At 46.3% G+C, this 16,850-nt stretch overlaps 1 protein-coding gene across 1 annotated transcript in view; it reads right to left on the bottom strand.

The window, feature by feature from the left end:
* YPEL2 (yippee like 2) overlaps nt 1-16,850 on the bottom strand; it is a 31,867-nt gene that overhangs the window by 10,733 nt on the left and 4,284 nt on the right. Inside the window, exon 2 of the mRNA XM_085078458.1 lies at nt 9,906-10,218. Coding sequence (XP_084934584.1) covers nt 9,906-10,022 — 117 coding nt within the window. The 5' untranslated portion in view covers nt 10,023-10,218. The remainder of the gene's footprint in view (nt 1-9,905; nt 10,219-16,850) is intronic.

Raw genomic sequence — 16,850 nt, 5'->3', positions numbered from 1 at the left:
TGCAGATAATTCCCACTGCAGGGATGCAAATGGAGCTGAGGGCCCAAAGGCACCCTGAGAGCCATGGCACATCCTGGGAACCAGGGATTTTCCAAAAGGGACATGTTCTCTGGGATATCCCCACTGGGGCAGAGCGGTGCAGGGAGAAGGGATGGTACAATCCCTCTGGGATGGTGAAAACCCTCAGGCACTGAGGCTGTGCCTGGAAAATCAACCCAAGTTCCTCTCCAGAGAGATCTGCTTTTGGGTTTGAGTTCCTACAGCACAAGGCTGACTGTGAGGTTGATCTATTCCTGCTGCTGATTTAGCCCTTAAACATCCAAGGATGAGATGTTCTCATAAAATACAGCTTGGACAGGGAGAGGAGACCTTTAAGTCAGACAAAATGTGATGTCAATCCAACCTGACACGAGTCTGAGTACCAAAATGTGCCCCAAACCCCAGGTTTCCTCATGCTCACCCGCTTAATCCCAATTCCTACCTGCTGCTTCCCAACATCCCACACAAAGCTCTGCCTCAACAGCACCTTTCAAGCCCTCTTTGATTTGATTTGATTCAAAAGATGAGCCCTGGAATGTGTTTAGAGGAACCACTTGGTGTAACAGCACCAGGTGGATGATGGATCTGCAAGGAGTTTCCTTGTGAGTCACTGAGCAGCAGGGAGAAAATTGGAAAATAAATCTGTGAAAATTCCTGCCGCAGATTCTAGCCATTCCAACCATCCACTCCCAGCGTTTCCCACGGGAGCAGGAGCTCAATTACTCACTCCCTGTATCCACACAGACCACAGGGAGCTCCTCAGGGTTCATTAATTCCACCTTGTTCTCCCTGGCAGAAGGGGCAGGCGATGATCAGACTAAACAGAGATTCAATTTTGCTCCGATTACAGCAGACACAGAGCCATGTCAAGGGAACAGGTCCCATTATTCCACCTCGTGCACAGATGTGACCTTTCCCTGTTCCAGCTGCATTCCTGGGTTTTAATTGAGTTTTAACACGGGTCCTTAATGCTATTTAAAGCCCGGAGTCGATACGGAATTAGTGGACCAAACTCATCTCTGAAATAATTCAATTAATTCAGCACAGCCTTATTCCCCTGCAGTTCATGCTGCTGTGCAAAAAACAGGGGGAATAAATGCATTCCATCCATGCAACAGCTCCATCCCAGCAGCTCACAGGGATTTTGTGGCTCAGTCTGTGAGCAGGAAGGTGCACAGATGAAAGGCTTTTTGTCTGGTTTTGTTCAGATGGGAGATATCATTGCCATTTTTGATTCTGCCTCGCAGGTGCTGATCCAAGCCCTCATTCCAGGGTTGAGCCAAGCTCTGATAAGAGCCTTTTGTCCTGACAGGAACCCACTCAGCACTTTCCCCACACAGGATAGGTGGGGAGGCACTGCACACAAAGGGTTTGAACACAGCCACAAAAACACCAGCAGGCTCTCCCCATCCTCATCCCTTTCCCTAGTCCATTGGCACTCCTGCTGCAGTGCAATTCTGCTTGGAAAAGGCTCATGCTGACATGGTCAGGGGAGAGGTCACTGTAACAAGGCAAATCATCAGTGATGAAGATCCTCAGTTTTCTGTTACATCCCACTTTTGTGGGGAAAACATCAATTCCTGCTTTGCTGTCAGAGGAGAACCTTTAGCCCCTGGGAATGTTTCCCTCTGAGCCAAGTTCTGGCTGCCCTGCCCAGAAACCCCAAAGGAATTCAGGGAAGAGTCCTCCCAGTCCCACTCCAACCTACAAGAGTCCCTGTGCTCCAAAATCCCAGTTTTCCATTGCCACACGACAGCCACACCTTAAAATCCTCAGGAAAACATAAGGAATGGTTCATTTTAAAATCCTTTTCAGTAAGGGTTTTTTCAGTCCAGTTTGGTTTGGTTTTCAAAGTGAGATTCTCACATTTATGGGAACTGAAGCCAAGAAAAATCCTCACTGTTCCCAAGATTCCCAAAAATGCTGAAATATCACGAACCACAATGGACATCCAGCATTACCTCTGGAATGTCACTCTGCCCAGGAAGATGGAAACCAATGGATTGAAATGGGTCAGGATCCACATTCCCAGTGATTAATCCATAACCAGAGGGCAGGGCAGGGGATTTCTTTCAGTGGGGAAATTTCATGTTGCAATTGCAGAATGGGGAGAGAATCTCTTCTGAGGCTCTGCAATTAATGAAGAGCAGCGTTCAGGGAAATACAAATTGCCTAAAATCGAGGGGGTGGTTTTTCCTCGAGCACTTGGGTTTCTGACACAGATTAAAACGCTGCTCTGCTGAGCTAAATCCTGAGCCAAACTCAATAAAAAATGTCAAAATTCACAAAATGGTTGCAAACTGCTCTGTCTCCTTGTCCCTCACGTGCCTGCCAGGCTGTCCTGACTCACTTCAATCACAACCCTGAATTCTCCTGCTGTTATCACAAGCCCTGTGCCATTCCCCCTCCTTCCTGAAGCCCTGGGCTCCTGGACTCTGTTCTTGTTTATTTTTAAATGAGTTTCCAGCTCACAGACTTCAAAGCGAAATTTCAAAATGCGAACGCTAAGGGCGCAAACTACCGAAGGCAAATTTAAAAAAAAAAAAAATACACATCAAATTTATTACTTCTATAAAACTTCACAATATTTTGGGGCTTCTCTTGTGATTTCCACACTCCCTGGTTGCTGCTGCTGCTGTTGTGCTGCCAAAGTTGACTTTAATATTTTTGCTGGTGGATCTGCAATTGCTCCAGCAGCAGCAGCTGTGGGTTTTTTATCCCCCACTTTTGAGTGCTGCTCTCTTCCTGTAGGCTCCAATCATTTTAAAAAGCAGTGGCAGGGGCAGAATAAAGCCCTTTATTTCCACATTAATTATTGCTGCTGCATGGGTTTTGGAGATAAACACAGAGCTGGGCTGGAAGATGGAAACTGCCAATGCAACAAGTTATTTAATTAGCAGCACAATAGTGAGTGTCCAGCTATCAGTGGAGCACTGCTGGCCATGAATGCAGCCCATAATAGCAGCAGTGCTGACAGGGAGGGCAGACTTGATTCCCAGCAAAACCACATCTGTCCAGGGCAGCCCTGGAGAAAATCCACTGCAGGGAGATGAAGCCACCAAACACCTCATGGTTGAGGATTTTGTTGAGTTATTTTTCATTCTTTAATCCATCACCTGAATTCTCAGTGTTTGCCTCCTGTCAAAACAAGGTTTGGTACTGAAATCTGTTTTATTGCTGTGGATGTATCCTCAGAGCTGGGCTGGAATTGAGGTGTTTGTATCTGAGATATTCCAGTTCAATCAGATTTTAATTAATTTATTTCCATGGCAATGGAAATGCAAATGGAAACAAAGGGCAGAGATCACTGGAAATCTCCCAATTCCAGGTATTCAGCCTCAGTTTCCACCTTTGTTATTGCTATTTATCCTACCAGTTGTGCCTTCCATTGTGTATTTTAATACAGGAGACTCAGGGTGGAGTTTCCTTGCCTGCCTGAGCCTCAATCCTTGCCCATTCCAGTCCTGCAGGCTGAGGAAAACTGCAGATGCAGCTCCACGGAGGACAGACGACACAGCAGCTCCCCTAGAGCAGATGTGAAGCTCTCTGACAGCATTTCCTGCTGCTCTAAAATAGAAATTATCACCACAGCCTCGTCAGGGTTTTGTCCCCACAGGCAGCAGGTGGGAAAAGCCTCCCCTGCATTGCCCCCATATTTGTGTGTGTGATTAAATTACAGATTAAACCAGAGCTCCGGGTTGTTCCTGGGCTGCTCTCACAGGGATAAATCAGATTAAAACCACACACCTGCAAGGGGAGTTCCCAGGGCAGCTCCCCAAAGCAGCAAGCCCTGGATTCTGCTGGGATTCCCTCCTTTCCTGGAAGCCCCAGGAGGGCTCAGACCTCCCCAGCTCCGAGCTCCAGCGGTTCAGGATTTGCAGCAGTTGCAGCAAAAACCCTGATGATTCAACTGTCCTTCGTCCCTGGCAGCTCCCTGGATAATAAATGGGAACAATATTTTATTTATGCCCAGGTCATCAATTCTAAGGCAGAGGAAGCAGCAGATGAAAGGAGAGCTGTTTCCACGAAGAAAGTGATGGATTAGAAAAATCCATTTTTACCCTGTTCCTCCTGCTTGACAGGGAATCCTAAACTCTTGTGATTTATTACCTTTCCCCTTCTTTTTTGGAACAGAATGAAGTATCTCAAAAATCGCACGGCAGTTAATTGCTGGATAAACACAATTATGCAAGGAGGTACAAATTACCCCGGGCTTGTTCTCTGAAACAACCATATCCTGACTCAATCAAAAAGCCTGGTTCTGACTCTCTCCAATCCCATTTTGGACAGCAGGATCTGAGGGAACACAGCCACCTGTAGGGTAAACCCCAGAGGAAGCAATTACCCGGGACAGAAGGATCTAATTTAGGTGTCTCCATTATGGAACGGGCGCTACAAATTCTCATTTCCCAGCTCGGATTTCACATCCTGACTTTCTCCTGCAAAGGGCGTTGCTGTTTGTTTATTCCCTCCCAAACACGGAGCCCAGAGGCTCAAATAACAACCTCAGACCCTCCTCCCTGCAAATCCAACCTGCCTGGAAAAGATTCTAGGGATGGATTTGTCTGGAAAAGTCGAATCAAGGCTCCATCTCCTGCTGGAACGCTGAAGGAAAAGGCTCATTGAGCAGCTCTGATGACACATTGTTCTACTGAGGGCTGAAATCCTCTCGACCTGCTTTTAATTTTAAACCTCGTGCAAGCCAAGAATCACAAGGTGCCTCTCCCCTCACGTTCACTGCAGAGAAATGGGAAGCTAAAAAACTCCTAATGCCTTCTCACGGAGCTGCTTTGCTGTTTATCATTTACTGCTTGAACTCTAATAGTTGCAATTAAGAGCAAGCTCTGAATAATGCCTGGAAGTGGGGAATTCATTAGGGAACAAGAGCTGGAAAGCAGGATCCAAAAGCTACAGGACAGCTTCTAGAAATGTGCATAAAATGGATAAATCTGGTGCGTGGAGAGCTCGCAGCAAATAAATGAACAGAGGATTTCTGAGCAGTGAGACTGATGTAATTAGGAAATGTGGGAGCTGGAAAGATGCTGCTGCTGAGGCTGAGGCTGAAACAATGAGACCAGCCCTGTTTCCATCCCTAAAAAAAGAGACTGAAATGCTAGAAATGTAGAAGAGAACCACAAGAATTGCGTGGAACTGGAAAAAATCAAATTGCGCCATGGCAGAGTTGAAGCTGTTTAGTCTGTCCTAAAATCAAGAGTGGCTTTGGTTACTGCAGACCTTTTATAGGGAGAAGAGTAGGGACCAGAGATGTGTTTTATTAGCTAAAGAAATCAAATAATGGCCAAAGACAGGAAGCACAAGTCAGACAACTCTAAAATCAAAGCTTCTGATTTTTAATAGTAAGGATGATTAACCACTGGAAAAAAATGACCGAAGGGAGCAGTGAATTCTCCCTCTTGAAGGCTTCAAATGGAGACTAAATGCTTTTCCTGAAAGAATTGCTGCAATCCTGGGGAAATGCACTGGCCCATGCTCCAGAGGAGGTCAGATGTGATGGAGTGATGGCTCCTCCTGGCCTTAAGAGTTCATTACCATGGAGCTGAGAACTTAAATTCAGATTTGGGAAGGAACAAGGTCTACTTTAAAGCAAGAATAAAACCTGTGTAATGAAAAATAAGAACTTTACCCACGAGAAGGGAATACCCATCTCACCTCATACACTTTTTCCTATGATGGAAATGTAGGATTTTCATCAGACTTGTCTTGGATGTTTTCTAAGTGCCTTTTTCTTTTTCTATTAGGTTAAAGATTACCACGTTGTAATTTTAAGATTATTGTTCTACCTCGTGTGCATTTTCCCCCACCCAGCAAATAACTTCACATCTTAAGAGTGAACTGAACTACAAATATCAGCTGATTCCTGAGAAGTTTTCAGAACAGTAAACACTGTCTTGTCCACATGAAAGAAAGCAAAAAGAAAAAAAAAGCAAAGAGACAAACCAAAAAACCCAACGATTGCTGCTGTTTTAACCTGAATGTGGAGCATGAAATGCTTCCAAGCAGCTGAATTCATCCACAGCTTCTCTGGAAGCACCAAAGCCTCAAATCCTTTTCAGATCCTCCAGTTGCAACACGGAGCAAAGTCTGCTGCTTTCAGCAAACCATAAATCTCCCCAAGAGGCTGCTGAACCACCAGGCTCAGCCTCCAGCAGCCAGGGAAGAGTGAAACACAACCATGGGGAGGGAATTTTCCTGAGAAACCTCCCAGCTCCCGACTGGGAAGATCAAAAAGAGCTTCTAAGTGCTCCCTCATTAGCAAGCCAACCCCAAATGAGAAAGTCAGGCACACAGGAGTTCTATTTTTCCTAAATGCTCAGTGCTGGAGGAGCTGCAGCCTTTTGTGCTGAAGAATTTCCCATTCATGTTCAGCTGAGGTTCCATGCAGACATCAAAGGAAAACATTAAACTTCCCCGGCAAGCCTCGGGCTAACTTCAGAGGATACATCACTGCATAATGTTTAGCAGTTGGATCACAGTAATTCATGGGGAAAAAAAAAAAAAAAAGAAAACTGCAGGACGCCCACAAGACATTCTCCACATATTTCCATAATGGGGACGTTTCTGCTGAATTACTGCTCATGTGGCACAAAAAATCAGCACCCAAGACACTCCGGTGGCATCTTTGGTCTGTGCCTTTGTGCTCTGGTTGCCATCCTGCTTTAAGGGCACCAAATGGGTTCAAACAGGAAAGGATGGAATAGCACAGAGCAGGGAGAAATCAGCATCACCTCAACTTTCAAATCAGCATCAAACCAGCAACTTTCCAGTCTGGGAAACTTGTTGAATTTTACCTTGCTAAGTGTCTATTTTGCTGGTTGCTTCCCCAGGCCCTCTAGAAAATGATGCAAAAGGCATATTTATCAAGAAAAACTCCTGTGTCTCCCTCCTGGAGACATTGATTATGGAATTTATACATTTTTTCCTGAACATTCTAAAAATCATAGGATATTTCCCTGTAACAAGAAATACCTTTCACTTATTTTTTTGGCATTGAAATATGCTTTTTAAGTACAGTTGCCTGGCAGAGTACTTTTGTTTTTACAGTAAAGTCAAAGAGGATTGGGACACACTGTACTAATTTGGAAGAGCAGACAGGACCTGCTGCAAAACCTTCCAAGCAGACTGGACAAAGCAGCAGCATTTCAGGTGGGGAAAAAGAGGAACAAAGACATCCAGTGAGTTCCTCAAGGTCACAGAGGAATCTGTTGCAGGGCAGGGTTGAGTTCCCAAAGTCTCAGCCCACTTAGGCACTGGAAAAAGCAATGAAACAGGAGAATGTACTAAATTTGGCACAGCCTTTTAAATGATGCATTGCTCCAAGGGAACAAGAACCTCCACTCATGCTAACCCAGACACCAAAGGAACACAGAAAGGAAAACTACTCACTCCACCCAATTTATCTGATCACCTTAATATTTCCTCAGTCAATAAGGCCTTTCTTGGCCAGACAGTCCAACCTACAATTTAGATCTTGTTACAAATCAGACACACTAAACCACTTTCTCCCTCAGGCTGCAGGAGATAAAAGGCCAAGTGAGCAACATTTTGGTAACAGGCTTCATGTAACAGCTTTGGATTTTCTTAAAAGCCTCAGCATCGATTGTTTTCTCTAAATAGCAATGGTGTATTGAGAAACCTTCTACCCCTTTTAAAGCACAAGGTTTTCCTGAAGTAGAGAAGGGAGCAAGAATTGCCCTGCCAAGGCATATTTGTCAAAGAGTTTTGGATACCTGGTGCTGGCAAAACACTTTGAAACCAGAGTTAAGTTACCACTGGTGCTGAAGAGCTGAGAGGGGAAATTTGGGAGATGGAGAGGAAATGAAAGCATGAAGGGACACAGAACAACCCTGGGATTCAGCTCCAGCTTGTGTTTCATCCAGCAGCTCAAGCCAGTGCTGCAAGGTGTGTGCATAAAGGAGCTCCAAGCTCCTGGAGTGCAGAGCAGCTCAGCTCTCTGTGGTCTCTGCACAACCCAGGGCAAAGGGAGCAGAGGAATTGATTCCATGGAGTCAAACCACACCACCCTGCTGTTACATAAAGCCTGTTTTCTGGGAATGTTCCCCGGGGTGGTGTCACTTGGGCTGTTTGGATGCAAGTGGCACAGTCAGGTTCAGAATCTCCTTTTCCATCCTCCCTTTCCCTCTGCCACATCTTCATATGGGAAACAAGCAGTTGCCTGGATCAGGGATGAGAACATAAGGCTGTGATGAAAGGACTGAAACATCTCCCCGGGGCCTTCTGCAAACTGAACTCAAACAGATAAAAAAGCCACTATTTAAGTCTGCCTGGGAAAGTTCCTCCACATTTTGGAAGCCCCTGGAGGCAGGGACTGCCCTTCTGTTCTGTCAAACAGCCACTTGTACAAGCCACGATTGCACAACTGCTTTTATAAGGTTTCCAATTACACAAAGAATGTGTTTTTATTCGTGTTTACAACCCTGAGAGACAAAGCCTGAAACCCCAAACCCTTTGCATCCAAATTCCACGACCTGCTAGTGGCTCCACCAGCGATGTGGTCCCAACTATTAATTTACACCTCAACCTACAGTTTCAGAAGGAGCAGATCCCCCAGCACACTGGAGTTAACTTACACAAGTCCCACTGTGCTTCCCCTCTTTTCCCTCTGTGTCCATGTTTTAGCAGTCAGCATTCCTGGGCAGTTTCTGCCTGCCTAGGGCTAGAAGCTCAAATTCCAAGCAGTTGGCAGAGCTGGCATTGCCCTGCTGGAAGCTCCTGAACCTGCAGAGTTGGCTGCACTGGAGCATGGACATGGAACAAGGAGGGGAAGGAAGCATCAAAGGTGAAAGCACTGGCAGTGCACAGCCTTGGTTTTCCCTGGATAGGGACCAGCTGAGTGGAGAAAATAAAAAGCAGAGCACAAATTCTAATGTACTGTAAAAACAGCGAGCAAAACAAACCTCTCTCCTCATCCAGTAAAGCACCTTCTGTGTCCCAACACAAAATTCAGGGTATCAAACCAAAATCCAGGGAGTCACTGCCCCATCACAGCTGAGAACAGCAGCCTGGAGTCACCCTAAAGGTGAAGGCATTTCACCTCAGGGCACAGATGCTGCTCCATTTCCACTTCAAACCCCTTTCCAAAGGGCACAGCATTCTGTCCCTGGTGATCCAGGCCTCCCCAGGCTGCTCCAAGAAGCTGAACAGTTCAAGCTGCACACACAGAGCTCACAGCACCATTTCCACTCGGCTCAGCTCGTAAATCTCTGGCTGTGCCTGTTTTTTCTGAACACAGATTTTATAAGCTGAATAAACTTTCTGGAACAGTTATTCCAAGGCAGCCGAGACCTGGGAACTCAGTTCCTGACCACAGCCAGGCACTGCAGGCTCCAGCAGACACTGGGAAAGTTTAGTTTTCCCACTTCAGAACAAGCTCCTCTTACTGGCTTCCATCAAAGCATTTACTGGCTCTGAAAGCTTTTAATTTAGCTTATCCCAAGACTCTCAAGAGTTGGGACCCATCAGGATCATTGAGTCCAACTCCTGCACAGGACACCCCAACAACCTCACCCTGTGCCTGAGAGCATTGTCCAAATGCTTCTTGAATTCAGACAGATTTGGTGCTGTGACCAAACCCTGGGGAGCCTCTTTCAGTGCTCAACCACCCTCTGGATGAAAAACCTTTTCCAGATATCCAACCTAAATCTCCCCTGACTCAGCTCCAGCCATTCCCTGCTCCTGAGAGTGAAGAGATCACCACCAGCCCCTCCACTGCCCCTCAGGAGGATGCTGAAAACCCCACAACCACCTAACACAAACCCAGCAGCTCACAAACAGATCCTTCTGAGAGACAAGTGAAAAAGGCAGGAACTAGGTAAGGCTGCACCTACCTTGGAAATGAGCTCATCGTGGTTGGCCAGGTGAGCCCTGCAGTGAATGCAGCTGTAGGTCCTGTGGCACGAAGGCAGGTACGCCTGGAAAGTCTTGGACCTTGTCATCTTCACCATTGGAGCCACTGAGCGCTGGCTGAAGTCCGGGGTGGCCCAGGAGGCGCTCCCGCAGGACGGGTCGCACGGGAAACACCGGAACACGCAGGTAAAGGCCGTGGTTCGGTGTGGAGGGGTGTGTGGGGCAGGCTCCACACGCTGGTGATGCTGCAGAGGAGGAGGTTTGGGCACAGGCAGCTCGGGGCTTCGCACAGACCTGCGGTGAAATGGATAGAATGTTCAGCTGGCAGAGGTGACGGCGCTGTGACGGATCGGAGGGGATTTGGGGTTTGGTGCAGAGCAGCAGACAGGAGTGGATTAGATCAGGAGGGCAGGTATTTATGCACTTGCTGGCTGCCCTCACACCTCCCTGCTGCTATTTCCATCCATTCTTCCAGCACTTAATGGAGCTGGAAATGACTGCAGAGGTGTGAAGATGCTGGGATGATTTCCATCGAGCCTGGTCTCTCAAAACTCCCCCAGGGAGAAAGTGGGGAGCAGAGCCAGCCCTGGCTGACTCACAGCTCTGACACCCCAGAAGCCACCCCAGGGAGATGAATCTGGGTTTTCTAAGCCACCAGGCAGGACCACGAGTCACCAAGCTAGGTTTTCTCTCCATTCTGCCCCTCTTTCCACACGGGAAATAGAGAATTCCTTCATTACACTCCTCTTTGTAACTCCCCAGAAGCTCTGAAGGTAGAAGCTACTCTACAAACTGCACTCCAGTATTTTATTTTTTTTTATCTGAACATCTGACAGCAGCCAAAGCAAGGCACAGCCTCTGAAGACTATTCCTGACAGCAAGAGACAGTTAAAAACCCTATTCAGGATGGAAACACCATTTCACACTCCAACATCATCTGACAGCACCTGCAAGGCAGCTCAAGTCTGGGTCTCTCTTTGTTGGCAGAAATGGGGTTTTCAGATCCCACACCTACAAAAGTCTTCCCACTCCAAATGTTTCTTTTGAGGATGGAGAAGCATAAAGGAAGCAGCTCCCCTCCCTCCTGGATCCATGGCGTGCATGCACGCTCTACAAATTAATCATGAACTCTGGTTGCTCCTCCCAGGAGGATTTTCCTTTCCCTAAAACATGTGATTCTGCTCAGTTTCTGAGCCTGCACTGTGTGTATCAAACATGGAACAACACCAACTTCCCCACTACCACCCATCCCCAAAATAAAGAAATAAAGAAATAACATCTTAGGCATCTATGAACAACTTGCCTCCAACACTTTCTCCAAGGCATCATGGTCAGAGGGACCACGACCACACAAAGTGCTCAACAGGAGGCAGAGTCCACTAAACAACAGGATACCCCATTTTTTCCCTTTTTTTCTGAAATATTTTTCTTCAGGAGGCAGCTCCCTCACAGTCAAATGGGAAAAAAGCATCTTACTCATCAGGCAAACTGCTGACAAAGCATATCTATCACCATCACGACACTCAGCACTTCCATGGCACTGCTCATTCCTAAAGCTTTTTGCAAACACCAACTAATCAGATTAACCTTTTTCCAATTACAGTTACAGCCCCAGCTGAGCAGGACCCATCCTGACACAGAAGGGTTCATTTCCCAGCTTGTTAGGAACTCACCCCTCTCTTGTCCAGCCCAAAGTGGGTCTTGCCAGGAATTTACCTGGCCAGTTGCTGAGGAGAATCCCTGAGCACTGCTTGCTCCACAGCTGCAGCTCTGCATCTCAGCAAGATTTGCTTTTTACACTCATCAGAGCAAAGCAATCAGACAGCCTTCACCTGTATCCTGCCCCAGTTCTCTGAATTTTGTCAGAACAGAGTTCATTTTGCATTAGTCAGCATTGCTTTCCCATCCAAGGTGAGAAGCACTCAAGCACAAGGAAGGAACCAGATGTAAAACAAAGCAGAATCCTTATTTTCTGCTGATACAAAACCATTCCCAAAGGTCCTGATCCAGCAGCTGATGTGGTCTATCCCAGCCCTAAAGGATCTCAAAGCTGGAATCTGTGAGCCTCCAAGAGCAGGGAACAGCAGACCAAGTGTGTTTTTTCTGGATCCCAAGGCACCAAGGCCTGTCTGGAGACAGATTCCCTTGGAGGAAAGCAGGAGGAAGGACTGGCAATCACTCATTCCTGAATGAGAATCCAGACTGTCTACACCTCAGACTTGACTTGTAATCAAATGGTGCAATTCCCTCTCTCCTTCCCTTCAGCATGGATCAGTAAACAGAACAATCACCAGTTTTACCAATTCCATCCAGTCATGCCAAACTTTCCTTTCCTGATCAGCTGGAAAAGGTAATCCACAGGCAGCCCCAGAGCCCAGTGGAGATAAATACACCCCAACCAGAATAATGTCACAGCAATCCCTTAGTCTGTTGTTTGCTGACCCCTCTGTCCAGGCCTGCTAAGCATCAATGCTCCAGAACAATGAATAAACCAGGAAATACTACAGCTGCATTTATCTGACAGAGCAATGAACACACACAGGAATTATCTGCTGCACACAGCTTTCTGCAAAAGCATTTCATGAGCATTCATTTATTTGACCTCATAACACACTGAACGTCAGCAAAAACATTTGACCTTTTAAAAGCAGACAAAAAAAAAAAAAATTGAAGCGAGATGGTATCAGAGGAACTGCAATTCCTGTTCTCAGGGCTGTGCTGAGAAGGCAAACTCCATCTCTCTGCTTAAGGCAGGGCAGAGAATAAAGATTTGTGAGCCAAGATCGTGGTGGGAAGCCTTGTTAAGAAAATGCCTTGAATAAAAAACTTCAGATAAGCTCAGCTGTGGCAGCTCTAATTTATCAAGACACCACTTTCACAGAGTCTGATCACATGTGCATTGTGTACCAAGAGCTCTGTCCTCACCATAGGATGGGAGACGAGGGAAAACCTATAGGAAATGCATTCTGACATCCTACTAGCACAGCCAGCAGCTTGTGAGGACCAATTTGGGTCTTAAATAGAATTTTGAAATGTATTCAGTGGCTCCCAGCAATGCAAAACCCAACCCCTTGGATTTTTCATGTCCTAATGACAACTCCATTTGAATTAAAAGACAATTGCCAGCTAACAGTGCATTTGTTCTGCTGCAGAACAAAGGATGAGGATGAATTTGGGCTGTGCCTCTGGTTTTCAGAATGATGAGTTCATGTTCATCAGCAGCACAGGCAGTGGGCAGCAGTGGAGTCATTCCACTCACTTTAAAACAGAACAATAAAAGGTTTGTTCACTTTATCATCATGCCCAGTACTGTCAGAGAGATGAGGATTTGTCACCAGCTCCATCATCCATTATTTTCCTTTTCTCATTCACAAGAAATTTATCTCTGGGATGGACACACTCGATTCAATGGAAGAGAAATTTGTGCCTCTATTAATGAAATCACAAGTCAGAAAACTGGTTTAGACAAAAGGAAAGAATTCTAAAGAAAAAGCTTTCACCATCATTTATTGTGGGTTATCAGTGAGACAATCAGCTGAATGCTCTGCTTGCCTGCACTGGGTGTGTTGGGCTGTCCTGCTGAGTTTGGAGCAGATTATCAACTTCCTGATGGAAAAATCACGACACACATTTTGCCATTTGGACAGTTTTTGGTTCAGAATCCACCCTCCACCTGTGGGTGTCCAACACCCACTTTCCACATGAAGCTGTCAGCAATTCAGGAAACACAAAAAAAGGGAGGAAGTCTGTGCCAAGCACTTGCCAGACAAGGCCACTGTGGGTACAAGTCCATCTGCCAGAGAACAAAACCATCACACATGAGCCTAATTTTGAATAAAATCCATTTGCAATGCAGCTCAGATGCAAATATTCACAGTGGCAGGACAAACAACAGGTTTGTTGGGGCTGAGGGTTTGTTTTATGGATTATTCAGTTTTAAAGATAAACCTCAGCCTGCAAAATACTTATTAGAATATAGCAAATGCTACAGAAAGCTGTTTGCAGCAGCTCTGAAATAATCCAGTTCTTTGGAAACCCAACCCAGGCTTTCTTTGGTGTGTCTCATTAATATGGAAAGAGTTTGAGATGTGCTGATTCCCAATGCAAGGAAAGCATTAAAGGAACTGGGTTTGGAGTTTTCTGTGCCTGAACTGTGGCAGCCTGGGCTCTCCAGGCTCTGAGAGTGATTTTAAGGAAATTCTCAGGGCAAGTGCAGCAACTTATCAGGGTTTTCCTGACAAAAACTGCCTGAACATTCCTTAATACAGCTTGAAGGAGGAAGGCTGGTCTTTAATTGGAGTCTGGGTTTGATGCCCAGTTGTGCTTCCCTGTGGAATAAAAGCTATCAGAGTGTGAGGTGTTGGACTCTCAGGGACACCTGGCACTGCTAAAGAAGCATTTTATACCCTGATGGTGACAAAAAATCCTGTTTTGGGACAGTTTTGGAGATCCTCAGTGCTGCACCAGCTCTGGGAGGAAGGATGAGCATCCTGAATTTAAGCAGGGAACACGAGGGAAAGCCAAGAAAGGAGCAGATGGGTGAACACAATGTGCTTCACACCTTCAGCATCGAGTCTCTGAAATGCACCAATTTCAAACCTTGAGGTGACACTGCAAAGAGCTCAGCAGCAGCAGTAGCAGCCACTGATCCCTGACTGTCCTTCTCTACCACCTGCACTCCTCCAGCTCACCCTCCAAACCCTGGAAATGGGAAAAGAACGTGAGAAAACGTGGGGAACAGCCAGCAGGAACCCTCTGCACTTACTCTGATCAGCTGCATGGACACAATTACAACACAAATCATACTATTTAACCCCTTTTCCTCCTCTGGGTATCTCCTAGCAAGTCACTTCATCTCTTCCTGCACTGAACGTGGTTTTGGGAAAAAGGAGATGATGATGGATGGATGGATGGATGGATGGATGGATGGATGGATGGATGGAAAAAGGTGGAAAACAGCATTCCAGAGCCGTGCCAGGAAACCACTAGAGGGCATGAGGAGAGCTGCAGCAGGAGGCAATCCCAGACTCTCCACAGGGAATCCGGGACAGGCAGGATGCCAACCCTGCTGCACCTGCCGTGCTCCACATTCCACAGCCAGCCCGGCAGGAAAAACCCCAGCGTTATCCTGCTCAACAGCTCCCAGCACCAACCCGGCAGCACTGCCACCGTGGTTGTATTAATCACCTCTTAAAGGCTGGCCTTTGGTCGGTTTTTTCCTCTTTAAGACCATCACTCCACTTCTATCACAACCCTTCTTGTCAAAAACACACACAGCACCCCACAGCAAACCCCCTTGGGGTTAGAATTTTGTTTAAGTCTGTGTGGCTTTGTCACTGTAATCCAGTCAAAACCCATTAAACTTATTAAAAATAAAGTAATATTAAAAATATATTTTTAAATGGTTCTTTACACAGCGGATTTACCTTCTGTCAATTTGGAGATTAAATCAAATTTAAAAGTTTCACTCATTTTTATAACCCACACCAGTGCATTTTCAGGTTCTCAAATGCAAGAAGCAAGTCCAGAAGGCTCCTGCATTCCAAGCAGGAATTCTGGTGTGAATTACAGCACTCTGCCAACTGGAAAGGGAAAGAACAGGTTAAAATAACTCAGTGAAGATGGTGCAGAGGTGCTCCTTTCTGTCTCCTGACTACAGAGAGCAGGTGACAATGACAATTTTCTGAGTTTCTTTACAGCCTAAGGCTGTGCTTGGACCACTCAGTGTCAGAACTTCTCATTCATCTCTCCCCACACCTCAAAGCACCATCAGACAACACTGGGAAGCAGGGAAGGGAAATAATTCTGGATATTTTAATCAAAGCCTTTCCTTTACAATTTCATCTCAAAAGGCATGGCACCAGCTAGGACAGACATCACCTGCCTTCATCATTTATTACAGAAAATTTATTTAAACCCTTTTTTATTCCAAGGTATTATTGAAAGATTATGATTTATGACTTTTTCCAGGCCTGTCTCTGAAACCACACGAGCAGGGAGGGCGAGATTCAGCCTCTCCAAGGAATGACTGACACCTCTGGCTGAATTCTCTTCCCACTCTCCCGAGTTGCCTGGCAGCGATATCTTTGCAATGCAGAAGAGCCTGTGCTGCCAATAAGGAGCAGCAGGGCGAGATTACAGCTGTGAGCTGCCCACCTTCAGCTCCCTCCAGCCAAATCCAGGGCCCAAGTCCAGCCCAGGCCACTCCAGAGGTGCCAAACCCAGCAGGGAAAGTCGCCTGGTGAAGCACCGCGATTCCTGTTCTGTCTGCTCCCACCAGCAAATCCCACTCGTGCCGCAAATAAAAGCTGCAGGCTGGACTAATTTAACACACAAGTGACTCCATTTCCTCCTTTACGTTTTGCAAACTCGCTCCAGCAGCCTCAGGAAGGGGTAAGAGTGCTGCAGCTGAGTTGGCTGAGGTGCAGCTCTCCTCGTTTCAGAGCCACCCTCGTGCTGAACAAAGCCCCACGTTCTCAGGTGGAGCCCCAGATCAAGGACTTTGCCAGTATTAGAGACACAGAGCCCTACAAAATGAATCAAGACCCTTGATTGCTGTTCTAGCACCATCCTGAAGTAAAGGCAGCAAGGAAAAGCTTTTCCCATCCAACTGGCCGTTCACTGACAAAATGGAAACGCTCTTCATCATCCCAGCTTCTCATCTTGATTTGTTTTAATTGCAAAACAGTCTGGCTGTCCAAATAAATCTCATATCATCACATTTTCCTGGTGCTCCTCAGAGCACTTTATTATCTCCCTCTCTGCCAAACGCAGGTATGACCAGGATTCAATTACCTGGGTGTGCTGGATGGATCATCTGTTTCCCTGATAAAGCCAGGAACAGAGAGAGAACATTTATCTATTGCGAGGATCATTCCAATATCCTCAAAGACATTACAGAAGGGTCTGCTTTAGCTGCCTGCTGT

The sequence above is a fragment of the Lichenostomus cassidix genome, chromosome 19, assembly GCF_008360975.1.
Source record: "Lichenostomus cassidix isolate B80296 chromosome 19, HeHo_3.0, whole genome shotgun sequence".
Classification (NCBI taxonomy): domain Eukaryota; kingdom Metazoa; phylum Chordata; class Aves; order Passeriformes; family Meliphagidae; genus Lichenostomus; species Lichenostomus cassidix.
This window is presented reverse-complemented; position numbering and strand designations above follow the sequence as displayed.